The 26,074-nt window shown below is 34.6% G+C and overlaps 4 protein-coding genes and 1 non-coding gene across 5 annotated transcripts; 2 read left to right on the forward strand and 3 right to left on the reverse strand.

Annotated features, from left to right (window-relative positions):
* The first annotated feature begins 2,708 nt into the window (after positions 1-2,708).
* On the forward strand, positions 2,709-6,605 carry EMB3147 (Acyl-carrier-protein S-malonyltransferase). Its single transcript, XM_022299175.2, has 10 exons — positions 2,709-3,367; positions 4,064-4,149; positions 4,328-4,394; positions 4,797-4,939; positions 5,121-5,169; positions 5,270-5,407; positions 5,514-5,594; positions 5,693-5,869; positions 6,065-6,151; positions 6,283-6,605. Exons 1-10 carry the CDS (start codon positions 3,122-3,124, stop codon positions 6,343-6,345), a joined length of 1,137 nt encoding a protein of 378 aa, XP_022154867.1. The 5' UTR covers positions 2,709-3,121; the 3' UTR covers positions 6,346-6,605.
* Positions 6,606-6,830: 225 nt separating this feature from the next.
* On the reverse strand, positions 6,831-8,044 carry LOC111022023 (uncharacterized). The gene is made up of 2 exons (XM_022299176.2): positions 7,887-8,044; positions 6,831-7,801 (listed from the first exon to the last, which is right to left on the reverse strand). The coding sequence occupies exons 1-2, from the start codon at positions 7,924-7,926 to the stop codon at positions 7,347-7,349; spliced, it is 495 nt and encodes a 164-aa protein (XP_022154868.1). The 5' UTR covers positions 7,927-8,044; the 3' UTR covers positions 6,831-7,346.
* Positions 8,045-8,114: 70 nt separating this feature from the next.
* TRNAG-GCC (transfer RNA glycine (anticodon GCC)) lies at positions 8,115-8,185 on the reverse strand. Its single transcript has one exon. It is a non-coding gene; the product is annotated as a tRNA-Gly (tRNA).
* Positions 8,186-8,258: 73 nt separating this feature from the next.
* PBCP (Protein phosphatase 2C family protein) lies at positions 8,259-11,332 on the forward strand. Its single transcript, XM_022299193.2, has 11 exons — positions 8,259-8,438; positions 8,835-8,886; positions 8,977-9,056; positions 9,249-9,333; positions 9,503-9,573; positions 9,712-9,791; positions 9,881-9,978; positions 10,572-10,695; positions 10,785-10,867; positions 10,976-11,024; positions 11,110-11,332. Exons 1-11 carry the CDS (start codon positions 8,296-8,298, stop codon positions 11,160-11,162), a joined length of 918 nt encoding a protein of 305 aa, XP_022154885.1. The 5' UTR covers positions 8,259-8,295; the 3' UTR covers positions 11,163-11,332.
* LOC111022035 (UDP-glycosyltransferase 87A2) lies at positions 11,280-13,105 on the reverse strand. The gene is made up of 2 exons (XM_022299192.2): positions 12,494-13,105; positions 11,280-12,365 (listed from the first exon to the last, which is right to left on the reverse strand). Exons 1-2 carry the CDS (start codon positions 12,960-12,962, stop codon positions 11,473-11,475), a joined length of 1,362 nt encoding a protein of 453 aa, XP_022154884.1. The 5' UTR covers positions 12,963-13,105; the 3' UTR covers positions 11,280-11,472.
* Between the last annotated feature and the right edge of the window lie 12,969 nt (positions 13,106-26,074).

Below are 26,074 nucleotides of genomic sequence, written 5' to 3' on the forward strand. Positions count from 1 at the left end.
GATTGGCATCTGTTGAAACTGATTCCCAAAGGCCTGAGATAAGATTGTATTTTAACAACTCAAAATTGGTAGTTTTCACCATTAAAATGTGGAGGAGAGGTAACACCAAAATTTGAAGACATTGTAAAGCAAAAAATTGAAATTTCTCTCTCTCAAATAAAATCACAGTCCTTGAAATCTAAGGCTCTGATACCACTGTTTAGAAAATGAAAGTGATAAAAATAATGCAGAAGCAATAGTAAAATTTTCAATTTTTGATGAACAATGAGAAAATATGAAGTGTGAGAGAATAGAAATCAATAGAAGTGGAATAACTTCAAATTGAAGTGATTCAAAATTATGAATAAACAAATGAAAGTACAAATAGTGGTTGGTGATACAAGTTCACCCCTATACAAGTGTACAAAACACATAACTTAAACCAAAATGAAAATGGAGAAACTTACGATTCTTACAAATGAAAGTTAAAATATAAAAAACTGAAAATTAAATCTAACAATTAATGAAATAAAAATTGAAAATTAAACTTATGTTAAAAGAAAAAACTCATAACTCAACGGTAGGGAAATCACTTCGTTATTTGCCAATTTCTGGTGGGGATCTTCTGATTCCCAAAGAAGAATTCATTAGATGCCGTGGGAGAAGATGTGCTATCCGAAAAAGCTAGGAGGTCCCAATTTTAGAGATCTGAAGGGGGTTTAATCAAGTCCTGCTGGCTAAACAGGTTTGGGGGCCATTGACTAATCCTTCCCTTTTGGTTGCTAGGGTTTTGGCGAGTCGCTACTATGAAGATGGGAACTTATTGGAGGCTAGTAGTGTGGGGAAGATGTCTTACTTCTGGAGGAGCGCGTTATGGGGTAGGACCTCTTTCTTCAAGGGCTCAGGAAGAAAGTTGGGGATGGGAAATCAATTGATGTGTTCAAGGATAGGTGGTCACCACGGGAGACGACCTTCAAACCTGTTCTTCAGAAGAGGCCAGTTTCAAATCTTCTGGTTGCTGACCTAATTGCTGCGACGGGTGATTGGGATATTAAAAAGATGAATCTGTTTCTTTGTCTAGAGGATATTACTGAGATTTTGAAAATCCCTATTAGCTGCTCAACGGTGAGGAGTCGAGCAGCGGAAAAGCATTTGGAACGTCAAGGTCCACATAAAATAAAAAAATTTCTATGGGAGGCGATTCACGAATGTATTCCTGCTATAAGTTTGCCCCTGGGTGTAAGCTGAAAATTGAGACCGTGAGTCATCAGTCAAATCTTGAAGCCCAAGTGGCTGTTTGTTCTGCTTAATGGAATTTATCTGTTTCAAAAAAATAAATAAATAAAACAAAATTGGGAGCTTTGGCTCACAATTCTTACAACCCACTTTTTATATTATACTAGTTTTTTATAAATTGGAGATGTACGTGTAACTCCACAGTTACAACATAAATAATCAAATTGTATGTTTCAATTTTTACACTTTTATTTGAATAATAATATTTAATTAAATAATCATATATGCAAACAAATTTTACAAATCATAAACTTACAACAAAATTGAGTCAGCCTATTCATCTGTATAACTCAGATGAAGAGTACACAAACCTTAATACTTAAACTCTGTTGATGTCAGATTCTAAACCAGATGAGATCCGCAGTGAGCTCTCCTAATCGAGCTATATAGAGTGAGCTATGTAAAAAAGATGACTTACACGCAATGAACAATACTCTGACATTCAAATCAGTCTAAAACTCAACCATATAACTCGTTTCCTCACAGAATTGCATACATGCATACAATAGTGGCTACGTATTTATAGGAGTCGGGGGAGAGATCGTTATGTTACAACCATTAGAGAGCTTGTTACACAGTTGTAACTAGTTTTCATCCATAGCTTGATCTCCATGTTTGAAGGAGCATCTTGAAGAGCCACGAGTTATATAGACCAATATATTTTATTAAATAAACCATCTGTCAGAAATTGAGCTATTAAACTTGGTATTGGAAGATAGACCGTCAACGTGAGAAAATGTATAAAGCAAGATCATTCATTTCTATTGGTCTCGGTCGCATACCATATTTTATCCTCCAACATTGGTTCTCTCTTTGCTAGGTTGGAAGCCCGACCTATCATAGATTGATCTAAAATAGTGTTGTGAAATCAAGCTCCACACAATTTCCAATTCAACAGTCATCCAACAAAAACACAAATCAACCAATACAAATAATAAGAGATTAAGGAAAGCACGGTAACGATATAGAGAATTATACTAGTTCACCCAATGACTACGTCCAACCTTCCACTCAGATGCGAGTTCCACTATATGAGAATTGGTACAAACACTCAAATATCTCTCTTAGATATTCAGCCTCTAGAGGTCTCAACAAAAGGTCTCTAGCTTCTAAATATTAAAACACATATATAAATGAAAAACACACTAAAATAATTGAGAACAAATTATCCCAAACATAGTGATCTCGATCTGTCCCTCTGCTGCAAACACCCTCGAGCCACTGTCCCAAAAATTGCCACAAAACTCTCTACATTTCGGCTAAAATGTTAATCCCCACGGTTGCACAAAAACCTAGACGAAAAGATGGTTTTATAACTACTTATGTTGAGCGTCTCAACACTACGGACGCGGACTCAACACATGCCTCCCTTGCAGTAGCATCTTAGTGTGTCAATGCTGCAAACTTTGCAGCATGATCCTCCCGCTTTTTGCAGCATTGAGACGCTAACGCTGCCTCCTCGACCAACATGTCCCTACAACATTTTCTTCATTCATTCTTTCAATTCTTCATCCCTTCGATTGTGGTTTGGCTTTACCAATCCCAACAAATAGACCGCCATCAAAAGTCGAAAATTCGATTGGACAGAAAACCTTAATTGTGGAGCTTCGATCGATTTGTAAGATTAGAGAAGAGAGAGAAGTTTTAGTAATGAAGTAGTTGGGCGGTTTTGTTGATTTTCCATGCCATCTCCCCAACGTCTCTGCCCTTCGGGAACTCCGCTAAATCTTTGGCGTAATTCACCTTGTATAAAACCTTCCGCTCCGCTCCCGTCTCCAGTCTCCTCTGCAATGCCCGATTCTCTTCTCATCCTCTCCATCGCCGCCCTCCTCTGATTGCTCCCGCCATGGCCTCCTCTCTCGCCCTCCCTTCCACAATTTCCCTCAAGAAGTTGCCTCTCAATTCCTCCTCGTCTTTCAGGAGCTCCGCCTCATTCATCGCCTTCAGAAATGGATTCCGGAGCTCCACTGCTGCAACCCTCGCTGCTCGATCTAGGGTTTTCATGAGCGCCTCAGTTGGATCGCAGACTCTGGCTGACGATTCCTTGTTCCTGGATTACAAGCCCAATTGTGCTTTTCTCTTCCCTGGCCAGGTCAGTTTCTACGGAATTTGCCCTTCTCCTTTTTCAGTTTGGTGTCGCTACTCACATTGACATGGAGTAGGAGGCTAAATACATATTCCGCATTAATAGTTTCTTGCCCTTTTTTTGATGGGAAAAGTAGATTCGTGTGTATACATTTTTTTCTCCTTTTCTTTTTGTGGGCTCGGCGTGGTAAGGTCTGTAAATTCAAATTCTGGAAAGATGGGGATCTTGGAGGTTTAGTTTAACCAGTCATATCTTCGGAATTTCCATTAGTCGAGGGGTAACGAAGAGGAGTCTGCAAGAAGTTATTGGATATGAACTTCACTTCTTTTAAAAGCAATTTCCAACAAGTTCATCAGTGTCCTACAGTATAAAAATGTAGACGCATGGCAAGTGAAACGAGTATTCTACTGTTAGACTACCAAAATGGTGAAGGCGTGTTCTAGGTGAATTGTTAATATGTATGCCAATCATCTACTTACCTTCCATCGTCCATGGTGACTCTGCTGAATTGTGCCTTATGAAGGCTTGTTTTGCTGAACTTCGTTCAGGTGCCATGCATATAATGGCTTGTAGTGTAGTGTAGCAACTCTCATAAAAATCCGACATATATCATGAAGTTGGATAGTGGACAGTAGTTATGCCATTATTTTCTTTCATGAATAATTGTTGAATCATTTTTCTTTTTTCTTCACTCTGAGCCAGGGTGCACAAGCTGTGGGAATGGGAAAGGAATCTCAAAGCGTTCCTGCTGCAGCAGATTTGTTCAAGAGAGCAAATGACATTTTAGGGTAACTTCGCTACTAATCATCTCTTCATCTTGCATTATTCATTTGTTCAAAAGAGCAAATGACATTTTAGGGTTCAGTTCAAGATCAACCGTAACAGAGATTTGACAATCCTCTCTGACTATCATTTAATGGAATATTCTACTCGTGTGATGTAACGTTCTTTCATCTCTGTTTGCAGCTTTGATCTTCTTGATGTCTGCACTAATGGGCCGAAGGAGAAACTTGACTCAACAATTCTAAGTCAGGTGCTTTATCTTGAACTGTTCTGTTTTCTCTGCGATGAATTTTTAGTTACCGTTATCAATGGATGACCAGCCACTCTTCATTTTATTTCTGATGAAAAGGGACCTCTTTTCTGAGATGTCTATCCTTTAACTTTCCATGGTTGGGATGATTGATCTTGACGTTGACCTTATTAGGTAGTGGTAGCTAATTATTGAGACCATTCAAATGGAATATAGATTTGCAGTGGTTCTCTTTCTAATATACTGGATCAATTTTATATGTGAACTAAAGTAGCTTTATTCCTATTTTAATCTGCTTCCGTGTCTATGCTTACAAACACATATATGTCTCTGGATGTTAAGTTGTCATTTCATCACTGTTCAAGGTTTTGAACTTGCTAAATTGATTCTGCAAAATTGCAGCCAGCTATCTATGTCACAAGTCTAGCTGCAGTTGAGCTGCTTCGTGCACGTGATGGAGGCCAGCAAATAATCGATTCTGTTGATGTCACTTGTGGTCTAAGCTTGGGGGAGTATACTGCATTAGCATTTGCAGGGGCTTTCAGGTGTGTTGTCATATTTACTGTAATCTCGAAGTTTACCTGCTTGCATACGTAGATTATTAGTCTGTAAAAAAGCATCAAATAAGTTTAAGTTTTACTGCCCTCTGTCTTAGATCTTATATATATTTGGTGATTATGTTTTCATATTGACATGGCTGGTTATGGTTCGGTTCCACTTTTTTAGCTTTGAGGATGGACTCAAGCTGGTCAAACTAAGGGGGGAGGCAATGCAGGTACCAATACATAGCTGGTTAATGGTCGTTTCGATTTCCGCTTCTGGCATGCATGGTGTTGTAGTTACTAAGACCAACTTCTCACCATAACTTCCTTCAGGCAGCTGCTGATGGTGCAAAAAGTGCCATGGTCAGTGTCATAGGGTTAGACTCAGAGAAGGTTCAACAGCTGTGTGATGCGGCTAATCAAGAAGTCGATGAAGCTGATAAAGTTCAGATAGCAAATTTCCTGTGTCCTGTAAGGTTCTTTTAAACTTCATATCAGCTTGATAAGCTGTATGTATGAATTTCTCATTAGCATAGTTACACTGACATTCTTAGGAAATGTATTCCTACCATCACAGGGCAATTACGCTGTATCAGGAGGTATAAAAGGAGTAGAAGCAGTAGAAGCCAAGGCAAAGTCATTCAAGGCTCGAATGACGGTATCTATCCCGTCATATAATGGAACTCAAACTTTGCAGTCAAATATTTTTGTCCCATTAAAACTAACTCGGCAATGGCCTGCACCATTTTGCTGTAGGTACGTCTAGCTGTGACGGGTGCATTCCACACTAGTTTCATGGAACCTGCTGTTTCAAGATTGGAAGCTGCACTTGCAGCAACGGAGATCAAAACTCCCAGAATACCAGTCATCTCCAATGTTGATGCACAGCCACATGCAGATCCTGACGCAATCAAGAAAATATTGGCTCGCCAGGTAACCAACTCAACTCATACTTTCAGAATGAAGACTGCCTATTAGTTAATCACCATAAAGTAGTTCTAGGAACAGAAGCACAACTCGGCGAACCCCTTCGTTTAGGGATCGAGTGGCCAACATAATAGCTTCTTCTGTATTGTAAATTGATAATCAATGTTGACATTGGTCATCATTCTCATTTCAAAACTACAGGTGACTTCTCCCGTTCAGTGGGAAACAACAGTAAAAACTCTACTCACCAAGGGGCTGAAGAAGAGTTATGAATTGGGCCCTGGGAAGGTATGAAACTCTACACTAATTCTAGTCTCACCTTTTAGATATTAGGGCAAACAGATTTTGGGTTTTTTCTCATAAAATGTTTCCCATCTCAATTATCCATTCCTGATCCGACACATGACATGTGTCAACAGGTTATAGCGGGCATTGTGAAGAGAGTGGACAAAAGTGCAGACATCGAGAATATCGGAGCTTGATTAAGTCTAGATTGAAGCCAACAACTCACTCATGGCTGAAGAGTTCTTTATTGCCCCAACGGCATCAAACAGAAATTAGTACAACGCCCTGTGTTCTCAGCTGCCATTTTCTTATGAGTCCAGATGTTACAATTAGTTCTAGAGCTGCAAGTTTCTAAACAGTGTATGAGAATATTTATATACGTTGCCAGAAGAATTCATCATAGTTGGAAATCTTCCACGAGCAATAATATGCAAAATGATTCAAATTTTAAATTGAACTGGTATTGGTTTAGATTTCCATTTTTGGTTTCTTTGAAGTTGTTTCTCTCAGTTCGTCTTCAATCTTCACGTACGTAATGACTTTTTTGTTAGAGGAGTGGATTTTTTTTTCCTTGTTCCTGACAAGGAATCAAACTGATCATTCCTTCAAAGAATTACAGAGCATAATTTGCAACAAGAACTTTAGAACTCATTGAGAAACAATGAAACTAGATTGCACAATATTAAGCCATAGTGACAACTTTTTCCCCTTTTTCTGATTGATAGTGGAAGCAACCATCAGTTCTTGGATTCTATTTCGAAATTACAGATGCCTTCTGCTCGATGGGAAACAAGAATAAGACCAAGGGGGAGGGGAAAAAGAGTTGTGAATTCTTTTTTGGAACCAAGAAAGATAATGACTGATTAACATCTTCAATTCAACAGGTTCCAATCTCTACTATCTATTCTAAGCTTGAAGCAAGCAGTTTCAGTTCCTCACTGGAGGTCATGGCTACGGAGTCCTTTCAGAACTAAAATGCTCATTCTACGAATAAGTTGAATCACAGTTAATTGTGATGACGATAATTGCATTTGATTGGGGAATGGAGGAATCTTTTGTGAACTAAAACCCAGAAGGATTGTTTTTATTCATGAGGAAAACTGAGAGTCATGGGAAAATTCGGTAACAAACTAAAGAAAGAAGAAGAAGAAGAAGAAGACTGGGATCTGAAATTTGAAATGAGAAAGAGGTTCATCTCTCAGTTTCCGAAATTATTGGGAGAGCTGGGCGTTTGCCTAAGCCTTCGAAGCTGATCAATCCAACGGTCCTCAGAAACAATCCGAGTCCAATCTGGAGCAACGCCGCCAAACGAGACGCCGCGCATGGCCTCCATGATCCTCATCGCATTCTCCGGTGACAGCGGCGCGTTCCTCCGAGTCTCATCCTCTCTAAACGCCATCCTTATCGCCGAATCAGAAGCCTTCCTCATCCTCTCCTCATCCTCATCCTCGTTCAGCCTAAGAGACGAAACTGCGTTCTCCACTTGATTCACACGACAACCGTTGGGTAAATGCTGCAAATGAGTATCGGAGCTGTGAATTTCGTCCTCTGATCCAGCGTCATCGGATTCTTCATCATCAACGGCCGCGATTGGCTCGTAGTAATCCGATCCTTCAGCGGAATTCGCATCGGAATCACTTTCATCGGCAATGTCTGCGAGCGACGAGAGGTTTCATCAAAGAACTCAAGAGAGTTGAAATCGCAGGAAAGAACAGGAAATCTAAAGTATTTTTTTTACCTTCAGAGAAAACAACTCCAGAATTCAACGTTGCATTCATCCTCTGATCGGAACGAGCACTCGACAATGGCTGATTTAGGGCATTCGGCGCCAACTCCAAGGCATCTGATCGAAAAGCCAATTGAAAATTAAAATTAAAAATAAAAAAATTATGGGCTAAATCTGAAATAGTATTTTAACTAAAACTATATATATATAGACATGAAAAATAATTCTTTAAAAAGAATTTGCACCAGCCGGGAATCGAACCCGGGACTGTACCGTGGCAGGGTACTATTCTACCACTAGACCACTGGTGCTTCTTGAAATGTTCGGGAATTATAAATATATAACAAAATACATGTTCATCCACGTTATAAAAATCTGCCTCGTTTTGTGAGAGGTGAGACGCGAGAGGTGGAAGCGGGAAATGGCGGCACTCGCCCTGCAGGCCTCAGTTCCTCAGTCTCAACCACTCATTCATTTCCCTTCATTTTCCCTTTCAACTCTCTCTCAAGGTTCCAACAGGAGGAATTTGCTCTTCTGTGCTCCATCCGAAATCAACCATGTTCGGTATGTTTAGTTCGCTTTCCATTTTTGATTTTCTGAATCATTATCTCTTCAAGTTTCACATGCGTTACCATTCTATCTTCCTGAATTGAAGCTTGAATTCTTCGCTTTGCATATACTGTTGACTGAATTGAGATTTCTTGGGTGGTGTTTGTTGGCCTGCTTTTCTTTTCTTTTTTCCTTTTCAACTTTTCAATGCATGTATATGAATATACTTAATCATTTTGGTAATCGGATTTAAGGCAATCGCTTTGTTCTTCCACTCCGCCTGGTTAATAACGAATTGGGTACAAGTTGATTTATTACTATGACCTATGACGCAAATTTTCAGTTTACAAATCTATCTTCATTTTTTATTGCCAATTCCTGAACAATTTCTGTTAATCTTCTTGTTATTAGGTCAGAGGTGTCGCTGTGTGTTGGAACTCATCTCATTCCACACCCCAAGAAGGTGAGGTGCAGCAGCAATCACTATCTTGTGAGCCAATTAAAATAATCAATTCCCTGTTGATGAATTTCTTAATTTCTCGTGTGCTTGAAGGCACTCACGGGAGGGGAGGATGCTTACTTTGTGAGTAACCACTCTGGAGGAGTTATTGCTGTTGCTGATGGTGTCTCTGGGTATGGGTCCGTTGTGACAGATATTTTATTGATTAATTCGTCTTTCTTTTTTCCTCACTAGATTGTTTTATTTATCTTCTTTTGCAATGGAGATTACTATGTTGCAATTAGCATCTTCTTTTATGCTGAAAACTGAATAGTATCTCCTATATTGTTCAGTTATGATTGTTCTTGTATCTTATTCTTGGATAGTTGGGCTGAGGAAGATGTGGATCCCTCGTTATTTCCTCGAGAGTTCTTGGCTAACGCTTCACATTTGGTGGGGAATGACGACGAGGTTGTATCATCTTAAACAAAACTGCTTGTTTATGGTTTATAAATTCTTGCAAATTTGGACCAGCGAAAGAATTTGGTTACCATTGTAGTTTCCTATTTTTGGATTATGCAGTGTTTTCTTTCTATATAATTTTCCAGTAATTGACAAGTCTGATGTGCTAATTAAGCAGGTTAATAATGATCCTCGGATTCTTCTGAGGAAGGCACATTCTGCTACCTCTGCAACTGGTTCAGCTACAGTGTAAGTCTCCCAATCCGTTCAAAATTCTATAGAAGTTTCATGTTAAACATGTACCTAGTAATCTTTATGCTTGACGTTCAGGTAAATATTTGACTTAATGGTAGTATTATTTACCTTAGCTTTCACTGGGCTAGGCAGAATTGTTGCAATGATGGAGAGGAATGGCATGCTGAAAGTTGCTAATGTTGGAGATTGTGGACTAAAGATCATTCGTACAGGTATGACTAACGTTTAATTTTCTTTTTCATTGTCTTCCACACTTCCAACTCTTCATTTCTCTATTTAAACATAAACATCGTTTCCTTAGGTCAAATTATATTTTCCACGTCTCCACAAGAGCATTATTTTGACTGCCCGTATCAACTAAGCTCAGAACGGGTTGGCCAGACATTCCTTGATGCCACGGTATGATAATTTTCTATATCTATCTCGATTTATTTGAAGTATAGTCGTAAGGTTATTTATCTTCAGTTATGTCTGTGTCTTTGCATTCATTTTACTGTCAACTTCTGCATAACTTTGTTGTCCCACCTGCGAAGTCCTTGGTAGAAGGGAAAAGAAGTGAAAAATTAGTAATAAAGTAAAAATTCGAAAGAAACATTTATTATCATGTGTATGCTACTGTTCCTATATCATATTATGGTTGGAACGTCTGAATCTTATCGACCGAAATGGTGAAGAGTGACAACAAGCTGTTTTTATCTTTGTGATTGTCATATGACCAACGTTCTCCTCCCACCAAAGAGACTTAGTATTACATAATTTACATAAAAAAATAGTAAACTAGGGAGTATCCCATGAGATTTGATAGTTATGCGGTTACCTTTTAGACCTAGTTTGTTATTTAGTTACTTTACTTCCTTGTACCTCGTCATTTCATAGAAAATCAGCAGGTTATCTTGTTACACGACTTTACTTGAATAGGATCTGGTCGGTGGCTTGCTGCATCCTTTTGAGTTCTAAGGAGATAGATTATTTTGTTTCAATATTGAAAACAGGTTAGCAATGTGGAACTAATGGAGGGAGACATTCTAGTAATGGGCTCGGATGGGCTTTTTGATAATGTTTTTGATCATGAGATTCTTGCAACAGCAACCAAAAATGTTGATGTTGTTGAGGCTGGTATGTGGTATCTGGTCTGCTATCTGCTAGAAGTTTAGTCTCAATCATTCAATCACCCCGACCATGATTAATTCATTTTTGGATGCTAGCTAAGGCGTTGGCTAACCTTGCAAGTAGTCATTCGGCAGATAAAATGTTCGAGTCGCCGTACTCGTTGGAGGCTAGATCTAAGGTGAAATCCTTTACCAGCAGTATTACTTCTGATGTGTATGTTTGCACATTCCCTATTAGCTTCCTTACAATGGATGTCTAATGTCTCTTTACATTAATTCTCTTATAGGGTTATGATGTTCCTTTCTGGAAAAAAATACTGGGAATGAAGCTTACAGGCAAGGATTTTTTACTCCTATAATGTAACCTAACTTCCATTAATTTACAGTGGCAGTTAAACTTCGGCCTTTTTTCTCTGAACAGGTGGAAAACTTGATGATATCACTGTTGTAGTTGGCCAGGTTGTGAGCATATGATCCTGTGCGTATCATTGTCGTAGGCCAGGTTGTAAGGTTCAGATGAAAATGAAACACAGTATATAATTTGGTTCCATTATTCATTCTTGTAAACTAACAGTTAATTCTGTAGCATAATTCTTACACCAAACCTTTGCATCTTTATAGATTACACATGTATTATTTATCAAGATGGTACAATCCTTTACAGTGAAGAGAAGAGGCGGTAGATTCAACACATTATAGTACAGTCAGAACACAACACTATGGGGTGTGAGCTTTGGGTTGAGAATTCCAAGTATTAGACAGAGTAGAGTAGATGAAATCCATCCTATTTGATGTCACCTTTTGAAATGCTCCTTATAAATTCACCCAGGTTTCGGTGAGACGATCCACCTTCCCCTACTGCTTTGTGACAAATTTCTTTTAGCTTTTTGGCTCTATCCCTCATTTGCTTTCCCTCAGAGCTGTTGAGATCCATGAATCTTTGGACAATCTCTGATATTTCTTCTTTGACAATCAATGTTTCAGTTCCAACCTTGGTTCTCTTTACCCTCCACCCAATCTTCCAGTCTTCAACAATATGGGTACTGTTGGGATTTTGATCCAAAAATAGAGGAAGAGTAAGCATAGGAATCCCTGAAAAAACAGCTTCCAAAGTTGAATTCCAGCCACAATGACTCCAGAACCCACCTACTGAGGGATGACACAAGACCTTCAATTGTTCACACCATGGCACGACTAACCCCTTTTCGCTGCATCGCTCCTTCAGCCGAGTAGCTTCCCCACGAGCCACCCACAAGAACCGAACACCACTGCTTTGTAGCCCAGAAACTATTTCATCCATTTGGGAAGCTGAGACCGAAAGAAAGCTTCCCAATGAAATGTAGAGCACAGAATCAGCAGGTTGGGAATCCAACCATTGTTGATAATTGGAGTCATTGTTATTAGCTGCTTGAGGTTCCTTTTCCAGCTCAAAGTAGGGGATTGCAGGGCCAATTGTGTAGACAGGGAAAGGGAATTCCAATTTCAAAGTCTCCATCATTTGGGGTTCTAACTCATAGAAGGAAGTGAATAGTAAACAATGGGCTTTTGGCACTCTGGATATGCAATCCAATATAATCTCCACGACTCTATTATCATTCTCTTCAAACACTTTCCGAAGATCTGCTTTATGTGTTGAAGAAAGCCCTGAAATTTGATCCACTTCTTCATCACCATGATCTGCACTTACAGAGCAAACATATTCAACTCCTAAACTTTCATATCTGTCATGAATAACAACTCAGTTGATCAAATTAGGTTCGATTCAAATTCCTCAGCCCCATTTACAGAACAGTTGAGAACTATACCCAACCAATTAGGAGGCAGTTGCCGGAGCCGAAAGGAAACAACGGCTCTGTAAAGCATGGAGAAAAAGGTAGCCGACATAGTCCAGAGCGAGGCGACCGGAATATTCCGTCGAGCTCCGACGGCGATGGGCCAACGCAGCTCCACATCGGCGATGATGGCAGCCGCAGGGGGCTGAAGGCGGTGAAGGAGTTGGTCGAAGGGAGGTTCCATCTTGGTGACGACGGCTTCGCTGAAGGCTTGGAAGTCGGCGGCCTTGAGCCTCTCCGGCGGGATGACGTTAGGGATGGTGGCGAAGCGGAGATTTGGAGGCGTGGGATCGGCGCCGATGAAGGTGAACCACTCTTCGGTGACGACGAAGGTGATGAGAATATGGGGTTGCGTTGAGGCCAGCAATTTGCAGAGGTTCATCATAGGGTTTATATGGCCGTGGCCGGGGAAAGGCATCGCCACCACGTGGATCCCGGCCATCGGAAATGATTTCACAGCTGAAAGTGAAGAAGATTAGGGTAACTTTTCTTCTTCATCTTCTTCATCTTCTTCTTCTTCTTCTTTTAAATTGTTTCAAAGTAATTTGATGCGGTAGGTACATGATTATGATTACGGGGATCGACTCAAACGGCCCTATGCTCAAAGAGCACACTCACTTTTATTATGTTTAGATGACCCATTTTAATATTTAATTAAATTTAAATTGATACGAAATTACACCATTACCCCTAAGTTCAAAAATCAAACAGTTATTTTCGCACGCCCCTTTCTCTTCTCCTTCTCCGTTCAAAATCGTGTCATTCGTCTTCTTCTCTGTTTGAAATCGCTCCAGTTCCATCGTCTTCTCCCTTTCTCTTCTCCTTCTTTGTTCGAAATCGTTCGAGGTAAGTTTGATTTTTGTTAGGTTTTGTTCTTTTCCATCACTTTGAAAGTTAGGGCTTCAATTTTCAACTCTGTTTAGGAGTTCAATGTTTGGTTTTTCTGTCGATTACGTTTTCCGTTGTTCGGATGAACGAATACATGATTAATATGGCATCGATTTAGGTTTTGTTTCTAGTGTATTTCGTGTTTTGAAAAATAGGAAAATTGATTACTGTTTGTGCCTTCTTTGTTCTTGATTTTTTAGTGTATTTTTATGTCGATATGGTCTCTGTGTGTGAGGGTGTGAGGTTTATTTGAAATTTGTTTGTGGGAGGTTCATTTGAAATGTTTGAAGTGGTGTGGTGTGGTGGGAGGTTGAAGAAGAAGTGCTACTGTTATTTTTCTCGAGTTCGACCTCGGGCGAGGTTGAGCTCGATGTATTGAAAGATGTTCAACCTCGATGTTGAGCCCAAGGTTGAACATCTCTCAAATACATTGGGTTCAACCTCGAGGTTACCACGAGGTTGAGCCCGAGGTATTCGTAAGAGGCTCAACCTCGAGGTAACATCGAGGTTGAGCCTCTTCAACGGGTCGTTAATACATAGCTTGTTACTTAGGGAGGTATTGGTAGAAAAGAGTAGTCCGGACACCATTACTTTCAACTTGTTTGGGAGTAAGGTGTCATTCAGTCGGAGAGAATTTGACCTCATAAGCGGTCTAAAATATTCGAGAGCACACGTTAGGAAAGACACGTATCCTGTTAGGCTTAGAACCTTGTACTTCGATGATGACGTAAACTTGACCTTGGCCGATTTGGAGAAGAAGTACAAAATGTTACGATTTGAGGATGATTGAGACGCGATGAAGGTCTCAATCGTGTACTTCGTGGAACTAGTACTTCATGGACGGGAGAGAAGTTTGAAGTATGATAGTAGTTTGCTAGGAAGGGACAAGAGCATCATGGGTTATGCTGACGACACTCATACGAACTACCCTTTGAAGTGGATGGAAGTGGACGCCATATATCTCCTCTTTAACATCAGGGGCAAGCATTGGGTAATGGTATGTATCGACCTCGAGGAAGGTGAGATTGTAGTATGGGACTCCTTGAATTCAATGACCACGAATGATGCTATGGAGGATCATTTGAAGGTAATGTGCACCATCATCCTAGTAATGCTCTTTAAATGTGATGTTATAAAAGTCCGACCCAATCTACCGATCCAACCATGACGGATTCGACGAGTTGCGTCAGCACCACAACAGATTGGCGGTGGCAACTGTGGGATTTTCTACATCAAGTATTTCGAGTACGATGTAACCGGGTCCGTATTGGATACTCTAAAACAATCTAGGATTGCATACTTTAGGAGGCAACTTGCTTTTCAACTTGGGCCGAATAGATCTATTTTTTGATATTCCATTAGAACTGTTTTCTTATTTTGTACCTCGTAACTTAGTTAAATTTGATAATACGAATGAATTTAAGTATATTGAGTATGATTTAACAGGGACTCGTTTAGATACATTGAAACAAAACATCAATTATTAATGAAGTTTAGGACTGCGTTTTCAATATTAGGATCATTTTAATCTTTATTTCTGAAGAACATTGTATTTTATAGTCGAGGTAGGCTCGAGGTTTTTTGCACAATTGAAACAAATACCAACCTCGATCTCTACCTCGACCGAGTTCGAGCCCGAGAATATTGGCAAAACTGAAATAAAGAACAATCTCCATATTAAATGAACATAACTTTAATCTCTATTTTCGTAGCTCATTGAATTTTACGGGCGGGGTCGAGTATAAGTTTACCGAGAATTATGGAATCAAGAAAAATGTGTCAACCTCGGGTTCAACCTCGCCTGAGATCGAGCCCGAGAATTTTGACAGAACCTGAACATGAGCAGACCTCGGGCTTCACCTCGCCCGAGATCTAACCGAGAAATTTGATAGAACCTAAAAACGAAGCACCCTCAAGCTGTACCATGCCCAAGATTGAGCCCGAGAATTTTGACAGAACCTACGAGTTCAGCAACCTCGGGCTCTATTTCCTTTGCAATCCGAAATGAACCTACAAAATACATAATTTGAATGCCAGCAAAACCATAATGTTGTAGTATTTACATAGTACATATAGTTTCGACTACAATAAAACAAAATTCAGTAATAACCATATCATTCTGTTCGGAGCGGCTGCCTACACGTCTTGCGGTTGTGTCCAACGTTTCCACATTGCCCGCATTTGTGTACCTGTCGGACTTCTCGACTGATGGTATTCTGGCAGTTTGGCGACGTCCAACATGAGGAACAAATTTTGGTGGCTTAATCGTCCTCGGCACGTAGTCATCCGGTAAAATCCAATCTTCCTCATCTCCGAGGGGGTACACGGGTTCGGCGTAACCAAATATAAGGGTTTCGATTCGGTACCATTTTGTTTTGCATTACAAAGCACAATTGAAAAGACAATTAGAGATGGAATATAATAATAATAATAATAATAATAATAATAAACATCAACCTCGTGCGGGAAATATATTTTCTCGCCTGCGATAGAGTTCAATACGCAGTCACGCCCGAGGTAAGTTTAACAAACATTCTGTTTTGAAAACCTCTGACCTCGGTCGAGAAAGTTTAGTATCTCGCCCGAGGTTCATCAAAAACATGATTCTCGGCGAGAATCATATCACCTCGCTCGAGAATGACCCGAAAATTAAAACGCATAGTGCAGGAGGAATGAACATATGAGTTTAAAACAAAATAACAAAAGTTATTGTTACTCCAGATTATTGCGCAAAAGGAGAAAGCATAAAAAATAAAGAACTACCTCTTTCAAAATCTTGAAACTTCCAAAGAGAATATTCACAATGCTTTTCATATTTTTTAGGATTGTGCAGAGAGAATATTCACGATAAGGACACATGTTCTTTGAGGTTAGTAATGACATGTATTGATTGGTTAGGTACAAATTGGTGTGCATTAAATTGGTTTTGTCGTGCATTGAAGCTACCTCGGGCTGGAATTATTCCAGCGGTCATCCATTACATTTAATAGCATTCTGGTCATTTCATCTGCTTTTGACACATCATCAATGCTAAAAATGGGTCATTTGGACACAATTAAAAGGATGAGTCATTTGAACATTTCAAAAACCTTAATTTCTCAGGATTATGCTCTTAATATTTTAAAAATTTTGCCTTAGCTTTTAATTATTTTAAAATAACAAGCCCATTAGCTTATTAAAATGAGAATAAAAATGTAAATATAATGTTTTCTTGTCTCAAAAAAAGAAAAACATAATGTAAATATAATGTTTTTCTTGTCTCAAAAAAAGAAAAATATAATGTAAATATAATGTGGCAGCTAGTTATAAGAGTGGAGGTTAAATGTAGGCCCCCATGATAGTGAGTTTTTAAAAAATGGAAGGTTTTTAGTTCCAGGAAAAGCTAATTTAAGATTATTTAAAATTATTTCTCAAATCTTAGGGACTATATCATTACCAAAACTTTCAAGAACGCACTTTTGATTCTTGAGATTTATAATTGGTTTCTAATCGTCCCAGTGTTTGAAAATCCATCACTTTTAGTATTTGAGATGTAAATTTAGTTTCCATTTAGTCATTTAGTCATTAAGTTTCAAAAGTGACATATTTGGTTACCAAGTTTGAACTTAGTTTTTAAATGGTCCCTGCAGTTTGAGTTTGATTTCTAATTGGTCCCTAAGTTAAAGTTGATCATTAATTAACCTAACGGAATTATTATATGACAGTTAACGTATGTTGTCTAGATAATAAGAGATATCTCAAATGACTTAATACAAATGCCGACGAATCTAGTTGTTTGTCGAGAAATTTTCTAGTCAATTTGAATATTAAACTAAAGATGAACGAAAATAAAGGATTGTGATGTTATTTGAAAAATGGAAAAAAGGAAGGATAAGAAGGAAAAAAGAGAAAACTGCCACTGAGGCAAAAGAGAATAAAGAAAAATAAAATTTGTCAATCATTTAAAAAATACACATCAACATATATTAGCTATAATATTATCATTCAATTAGATCGGGACTATTTAAAACTAAATTGAAACTTGATAAATTAGATATTCATCGAGCTAATCTCTAAAATCTAAGAATTTTGATTTTACTTTATAAATTTTTTATGAAGTAAAATCAAAATTTTAGATTTGATTTTATGCTAAGTTTAAAAAAACAAAATTAGTGATGAATTTTATTATATGGCATAAAAATGTAACATTGGAATATACAAATTTTAAAAATAAATTACATGTTAGATAATGTTAAAAAATTAAAGTAAAAGACTTTAAATTGAAAAAATTAAAATAAAATATTTTAAACATTAATTAATAATTAAAAACAAAAACGTTAAAAGAAACAAAGCTATTTAACCAAATTTTAAATTCAGGCAACCTATTTTTTTAGTTAATTTTTTAAAAGTAATTTCTTTAGTTAACTAAGGCAACATCTTTGCAACTAAGTTTAATCATATTTAGTCAAGAAAAAATGTATCATTAAAAAAAATATAAGCATAATATTGTAGACAATTTTTACTTTCATCAGGCAATTTTTACTTTTAAATATGTGGATCTGAATTTTAAAATATATTTTTTTGTATAATAATAGGAAAAAAATTAAAAAATACAAGAAAAAAATGAAGGAAATGTTTTTAATTTAATAGTAAAATCAATAAATGAAATGATAAAAAAGTAACACCACCACTTGTTATAAAAACAATAATAAACAAAGAAGAAAATTAAGATATCTCTATGCAAACTTTCTCAAAATATATTTGTTTATTTGAGAGCAAAATATGTTTTAAAACAAACACCCAACCTCAAAATCGAATTTGTAGCATAAAAAAAAGTAAAATTTTCTATATTTATTCAATACACTTATCAATTTAAAATTACATTTAAATTTCATTAATTTAGAGGGTAAATTTCTAACAATAATATTATTTTATTTATTAAAAAATTTAAGAATATTTTAGACTTATTTTTTATATTACTAAAAAAATTGTATGTTATAAAATTTCATAATGTGTTAATAACATTATATTTAATGTATAAATATTGTGGTAGAAATGTGGAATTAACCCTATTTACAAAATTTTTCTAATAAAATAGCTTTCCATCTTGTGAATTTTACATTAAATTCATACTAGTAGTGTAAAATTAAATATAATATAATTAAAGGTAAAATAATTCAACTAATTTAGATGAGTAAACTTATTCCACTTTTGAAATGATTTTATAATCAAAATTAACTACATTAGTTTTATTAAAAGAGTTAAATATATAAGTTATTAATTAAAAATAATTATTGCTGATCTAATAATAATAATTCTAAAAATATAAATATGATTATAGACATGTTTTTCTCCTGTTATGTAAATTTAAAATTTTACTAAAAAATAAAACAGTTTGTTAGATGGTAATTTTTTATTGTATTTTTTAGATTTAAATTAAATATATAAGTTACTAATTAATAGTAATTAGCGCAAGTAGTCCATTTTGTAATTTAAAATTTTACGGTAGATAAAATAGTTTAAAAATATTTTTCAAAAATCGTAGCTTAAATATATTATAATTATAATCATAATTATATATTATAAATTATAAATATAGGTCAATATAGATTACATTAAATAATATAATTCAAAAATATTTTTGAAATATTGTTGTTTTTAATATATTATATAGATTAGAACTTGAATATCAAGTAAGATTTTTTTTAATCTTGCAATGAATATGTTTTCTTAATTGAAATAACCTATTTCTAAAATGTTTTTGGACAAAATGTCATTAATTATACTAATTTTTTAAACAAAAAATTATAGTAATTTTTAAAATTTATCTTAATTCTAACATTTTTGTTTTTTAGACCCCTAATTCTTTTAATTTGTTGGAGGTTTCTATATTGTTAGTTTAAAAAAGAAAATAATTTTTTTATTTCATATACCATATGAATTTAGTATTATTGTATCTAATTTTTATATTATATTTGTTTAGTTACTCATTTTAATTCTTAGAAATAAATTTATTTATTAGTTCTCAAATAGCAAATTATTTTTTTATAACAAATTTTTAAAATCATTTATGTTATAACAAAAAAAAAGTTTAAATATGCAATATTTATTTATTTTTGAATAAACAGATGATTATCTTTTTTTCTCTCTCTTATAATATTTAGCATTATTTTATACATAAATCTTGTGAAATATGTTTTGAAATTACTAAAATTTGTGCTTGTAATTTATATTTATGTTGTTTTTTTTAATTATTTTCTCAATTATATATATATATATATATAAATAAAAGTATGATGGTAAAGTAGACGTTTTGATAAGTGTTTGCTATTTGGCCATTGAAAATTTTTAAAAGGATATAGTAGGTCTATTTTTCAATTGAGCAAATTTTTTAATTATTTTAATTTCAAACCGGATAAGTGTATATTTGACATTTTAATAATTTTAATGCAAATTCATGTTTAAAAAAATAAAAAATAATGAAAAATAGGTAATCACATTCAATAGCATTTTTATTAAAAAATTAATGATAATTTTGTAATTAAAGTAATGTTTACAAAACTCTAATGACCAGTATATTTTTTTAAAATTTCATATTTCATTTATTCGAGCAACCACTATATCAAATGTCAATCTCTCTTCCTCAATCTCTAGTCTTCTTCAATTGCAGCCATCATTGTCATCGTCCTATTGTTCGCTACTGCCACATTGATACTCGCTGCCACATTGGTCTATTCAAACCGAATCAAACTATTTAAAGATATTTGTATATTGAATATATTGAATAGTTGATGTAATTTTTGTATTATTTTAATTTCACATCAGGTAAGTGTATATATTTGACATTTTAGTCATTTTAATGTAAGCTCATGTTTAAAAAAATAAAAAATAATATATGAAAAATAGACAATCAGCATTTTTATAAAAAAATTTAATGATAATTTTGTAATTAAAACAATGTTTACAAAACCCTATTGACCCATATTTTTTTTCCTGAAAATCTCATATTTCATTTTTTTACAACCACTCTACCAAATGTCAATCTCTAGTCTTCTTCAATCGCAGGCATCATTGACATCGTCCTATTACTCGCTACCGCCATATTGATGTTCGCCGCTGCTACTTATGGGTGCCGTCAGTTTTTGTAACAACCTAGTCACTCTTGTTTTCTCAATAGGAAAAGAATCTAAAACAAATGTAGTTAAAAAACATAGATCAAGAAAATGTAGAGGATTTTTTTTAGAGGAAGGGTACAAAATTTTTGGTAAACAAAGTTGGATAGATTGGAACAAATCAAGAAAGGAAGCGACTCACCTTGACCTCACTTCAAACTTTGTTATCCATTTTCTTCTTTTCATTCATCAATTGCATTATTCTTATTCATATTCAACCTTCTCTTGTGTCTTCAATTTTTTGTTGCAACTTTTCTCAGTGGTACAAAATTGGATTTGAAAAGTTTGATTCTATGCTTTGTATTTATATATTTTAGGTGGAATTTTAATAGTCATGAGTTTTAGTATAATCATAGAGACAATAATAAATAAATTGATAATGGTTTGTGTATTTAATTGTAAACATAATTAATTTGTAAGTTAAAAAAGATATTAAGTTTCTTGATTTTTTTAAGGTATTAAAATACAACTTAATTATTTCACGAATTGATAAAGATAAGTAGAGTTTAACAAATTGAGAAACGGACAGACTCACCTTGACCTGACTTCTGGACTATTGTTATCAATTTGCTCCTAATTCATCAATTGCATTATTCTTATTCAGAATCAACCCCTATCGTTTGTAATCTTTTGCGACTTCTATCCCCTTAGAAATTGAATTGGGAGAGCTTGATCCTGTATTTTGTATTTATCTATTTTATGTGGAATTTTAAGAGTTGACGGTTTAAGTAAAATACCAATAAGTAAATTGACACCTTAATTGTAAATATAATTAATTTGTGGATTACAAACTACTTAAAAAAATTCATAACGGTTAGTTTTCTAAAAATAACTGTTGGTTTTCTAAATTTTGAAAAAGAAAAAAAAACATAATTGATGGTTTTCTAAATTTCTAGACTTTAATGTGTAATGATAATGATAATGAAATTAAATGAACCGAACTTCCATTATTTAGATTTTTTTATTAGATTTATAAATAAATATCGTAATGGTATATTAAAGTAATTAATAAAGTATTTTGAGGGTAAAATAGACCAAAAATGTTTTTCAAAGTTTCTACCATTTTAATATATCTTCAATTTCATTCCTCAATTTTTCTCCCTTCAAACTAAATTTCTTCATTTTTTTTCCTTTTTGCTTTTTTCATTGTTATTTGAACAATAAGAAAAAATGTTTATTTATTGTATTTTGTTATTTTCATTTTGTTTGTAATTTTATTTGGTTAAGTTTTGTTAGATACTTAAACCAAAAAAAAAATTAAAAGTAGATAATTAACCAAACTTAAAAAGTAAATACAACATGTTTTATTTGTTTGCCATTTTGATATTTTTTTAATAGATGTACAAATATCGAATAATTAAATATTAATAATAAATTTACATATATTAAGAAATATGTCATTAACTTATTTGAAAATTCTATTTTACTGGATTATATGTTATCCGCCGACCATTAATTTGAAATAAAGTTTTTAACTAAACCTAAAGTTCAACAATATTTTTACTCAAAATGATAAAAAAAAAGTGTATTTATAATCAAATAATAAAAATTCATAAAAATGATAATTAAAAAAATGTAAACAATTAAACCTAACATACTTTGAGATTCAAATGACTATATCCAAATATTTTTATGCGAATAATGAAAAAGATATAAAATGATTAGAATGAAATGAAAAAAAAAAAGTAATAAAGAACAAGAAAGATAAAAAAATAGATAGAAAAGTCATAAATAATTTAAATGATGAAGTTCGATAATTAAAGTTTTTTTTTTTGGACATTCAAATAGTTAAAGTTCAACCTTCTATAAAATGAAGAAATTTAGTTTGGAAGAAGAAAAATCCAGGAAACGAGAATGGAGAATGAGAGAAGTGAGTGAAGATGTGAAAGGGGAAATAAATTTAAAGAAAATAAATAAATAATTACATATAATATAAAATAATAGAATAGATAATCTACCGTTAAACTGAGAGAGGGAAAGTAGACTTGATTTTATTTCAAGATACGTGGGCCCCACAATTTAAAATAGATAATCTACCATTAAACTGAGAGAGAGAAAGTAGAGTTGATTTTATTTCAAGATACGTGGGCCCCACAATTTTTTATATTTATAATTGATACGACCAGTCCCAAAAATACCTACTAATCCTAGAACGAGTCACGCCGACCACATATCCCGACTAACTGTGGATTCCATGATCAACTTCTTCTTAATTTTGACCTGATTTTTGACTAACAAGCTCTAAATTGATGCATAATAAAATAATATTTTTTAGAGAACAACCATTCTTACATCCCTACTAAATATTCTTACTAAGAAAAGGGTGCAGATAACAGTTTTACAACAACTACATGTACATGTACGTGATATGCGATTCCTCAACTACTGTGGGTGACAAAAGCTGAACTAAATTCTCCTTGAAACTCAGCTACAGCTTGAGAGGAAAAACAAATGATAAACAGTGAGCTAAAAAACTTAGTTAGTGGTAAGTTGATAAGAAAATAATCTCATAAAATTTCTTTCATAAACAATTGAAATTTCAACTCTTAAAACAAACTTCATAAAACTGAAGTACATTCTCATTTAAATCTCATAAAATTTGAGCAACTAAAAACTCAGTAAACTTTCTCATATTATAAACTTGTAACAAGGATTTTATTTTAGGCAAATCTAAAAGGCAATGTTCCCAAGTCCAGGATTCGGACTAGAATTTGGAACCGGAATTTGGCCTTAATCGCCCCAGCATTCCCCTGTGTCCCCTGCGACCTAATTACGCTAACGAGTAATCTCAATATACACAGCAAATTCTTATAGTATATGAGTAATCATTCCTAGCAAAGAAACTAGGAGGTCAACCAACCGAAAATTGCTCCAAGTCAAGCACGCTTAACTTTGGAATTGGGTGTCACATGCTGCCTTGGTTCGTCCCCAAACCACATCGTACTGGGAGAGGTTCCGCTTTGATACCATTTGTAACGCCCCAGGCCTAGGATTCGGTATCCGAATTTGGCCAATCACCCCGGCATTTCCCTGCGACCTGGCTGTGCCACCGTGCTTTGTCCTTACTCACATGTTTTCTAGTAAAGCAACTAGGAGATCACTCATCCAAAGATTGCTCCAAGTCAAGCACGCTTCTTACGATCGAGTTACCGAAAAGGAAGGTGCACTTTGTTAGTATAGGTAGTGACTATCAATTCTTTTAAGTCTTTCTTGACTGTTATTCTATAATCTCAAGATCCCTCTTATTCAGATGTGGTGTCAGTTCATTCATATATCCCTCCTCTCTACTCAGGCATCACAAAAACTATTCTTAATCTCATAAACTGTTCTAAAATTCTTCATTCTTTCTAAAAACTTTTATAAATTTCTCAATACATTTCTAAAATCCTTCTTTCTAAAACATTTCATGAAATTCTAAAATCATTTTTTGAAATCTCTTTTTAAATACATTTCATTACTTTCTCAAACATTTCTTTAAATCATAAAACATTTCTAAATTTTCAGATAAACGCACATTTTCTTTCATTCTCAACAGAAATGCTAAATCATACATAATATATATTATTTCTTAGAAATTCTATAATAATAGATATCTAAAAACATTTGATAAATCAACCACTCACAAATCCTTCAAATTGGTCATTCGCACCTCAATTTCTGTCTGACCTGAAATATCAACCCAGTACTATATTAATTCTCACTTAATTCCAAACATAAATTCAAGGTATTCTTATTTCCAATATAAATCACATTATCTTCAAATTACCCCATAAATCTAATTTTAATAATTCATTCTATCTCTTCATTGAAAACCTAGTCTCTTGTATGTCATATTACTTGCAAGTGGGACCCACCATTCAAAACGGCTTCGCTTCCATCCTCCCATTCCCACGTAATTACCCCTTTTCTTTTCATTTTACCTAATTTCTTTTTCTTTTCTTACTTAATATTTCCCTCTTTCCTTCAACATCCATCAAACAACCTGTTCTCTCTCCTCCTTTCTTCTTCACTTTCCTCTTCTTCCTCAAACCACGACAATCTCGTATTCCTCCCTCACATTTCATTTTTGTTTTTCTTTTATGCAATTTCTTAGAAAACAATTATAAACCTCCTTAATTTGTATCCAAAATATCAAAAATTAACTCTTAATTCCTTTGTCTTTCTCTCCCCTTCTTCTCCATCATCAAACCCTCTCATCTTTACCTATTTTGTTTCCCATTTACAACCATTAATTCACAACAATAGACCTAAAAAAAACCCACAAATTCAAAGAATTTCTTAAAGAGAAAACCCACCAACATGTTCCAATTCTCAAATTTTCTCATTCCTTTCCACAAATTCCTTGATCACAACATAACTTACTATGTTTTGAAACCTCATAACTTAGCTGTGAAACACGTTTAATTTTCTCCTCTTCAAGCTTCAAATTCTTCCTCTTCTCCTCTGTTTCGAAAACCCTCTTTCATTTCTTTTCCTCTCTTTCCTTTTCATTTCTGTTCTTCTCGTTTCTTTTCTTTATCTTGCCAACACATGCCTCTTCAAAAATTTGCCCCCAAAATCTGATTCTTTTTTTTTCTTGGAGTTAAAAGGTCAAGATGTCCTTACAAAACCAACTCCAACCATTCCAAATTTCTCCTTTTTTTTTCTTTTTTTTTCCCTAAATGAACGATCATGTCCTTTCAATAATAAAGGTACTTTACACATGACATATTTTAAGCTGAGGTAATATGGAAGTTTCCAGGACTAGAACTTTTTCCATATTATAGGAGGGCTAGAAATTTTCCTAGGCCAATATAAATAGTAAAGAGTTTAGAGACAATGAATTTAAATCATGGGGGTTAACTACTTAGGACGACAGTTATCCATGAAATTAGTTATACTGCATGCAAATATCGAGACACTCACCTATCTATATCTATAGTATATATAAAATGTGGGATGCGGAGAAACGTTTTAGGTCAATTTTACCCTTCTTTCATAATTCATTTTTATAAAAGTTTGATGCAAATTTGTATTTAACTCTCCTACTTTCTTCCTCTCTCTCATTCCCACACCCACTTCTCCCATTTATCTCTTTTTTTTTTCCTTTGAAAATATTTTATCTCCACCTTTACAAATTCCTTTTCTTACATTCATTTATCTTAATTCTCTCATTATATTTCTTTCACATTTACTCTCCATTCTTTTTTTCTCCACCATCCAAATGCATTACTCAAATTAACCTACCCAAATAACCATTTATCTTTTTTTTTTCTTTTAAAATTCTAATTTCACTTAATCTTGTATTTAAAATGTTTAGAATATGAAAAGTTTTATCAGCTATTTAATTTATTTTTTACTCCTAAAATTTGAAGTGTTTTTCTCTCCTCTCTTTCTTCTATATAATTAACTCTATATACCATTTTTGTCCTCTCATTATAACTCTTTTCACTTTTCTTTTGATGGAAATTGTGTCATTTAAATACAAACTTTCTCTCTCTCAATTTATCTCTTCTCTCCGCCAGGATCCCACCCC

The sequence above is a fragment of the Momordica charantia genome, assembly GCF_013281855.1.
Source record: "Momordica charantia cultivar OHB3-1 chromosome 3 unlocalized genomic scaffold, Mcharantia_2.0 BLBB01000003.1, whole genome shotgun sequence".
NCBI classification, from domain to species: domain Eukaryota; kingdom Viridiplantae; phylum Streptophyta; class Magnoliopsida; order Cucurbitales; family Cucurbitaceae; genus Momordica; species Momordica charantia.

Excerpts from the sequence above, each read along its gene's own strand:
- EMB3147 (XM_022299175.2), top strand. The coding sequence starts at position 3,122 with ATGGCCTCCTCTCTCGCCCTCCCTTCCACAATTTCCCTCAAGAAGTTG. Across the intron at positions 3,368-4,063 it reads CTTTTCTCTTCCCTGGCCAG|GGTGCACAAGCTGTGGGAAT; the intron begins GTCAGTTTCTAC and ends ACTCTGAGCCAG. Across the intron at positions 5,870-6,064 it reads AGAAAATATTGGCTCGCCAG|GTGACTTCTCCCGTTCAGTG; the intron begins GTAACCAACTCA and ends TCAAAACTACAG.
- LOC111022023 (XM_022299176.2), bottom strand. The coding sequence starts at position 7,926 with ATGAATGCAACGTTGAATTCTGGAGTTGTTTTCTCTGAAG. Across the intron at positions 7,802-7,886 it reads TGGAGTTGTTTTCTCTGAAG|ACATTGCCGATGAAAGTGAT; the intron begins GTAAAAAAAATA and ends CGTCGCTCGCAG.
- PBCP (XM_022299193.2), top strand. The coding sequence starts at position 8,296 with ATGGCGGCACTCGCCCTGCAGGCCTCAGTTCCTCAGTCTCAACCACTC. Across the intron at positions 9,792-9,880 it reads ACTAAAGATCATTCGTACAG|GTCAAATTATATTTTCCACG; the intron begins GTATGACTAACG and ends TCGTTTCCTTAG. Across the intron at positions 10,868-10,975 it reads CGTTGGAGGCTAGATCTAAG|GGTTATGATGTTCCTTTCTG; the intron begins GTGAAATCCTTT and ends ATTCTCTTATAG.
- LOC111022035 (XM_022299192.2), bottom strand. The coding sequence starts at position 12,962 with ATGGCCGGGATCCACGTGGTGGCGATGCCTTTCCCCGGCCACGGCCAT. Across the intron at positions 12,366-12,493 it reads ACTGCCTCCTAATTGGTTGG|ATCATGGTGATGAAGAAGTG; the intron begins GTATAGTTCTCA and ends CTGTAAGTGCAG.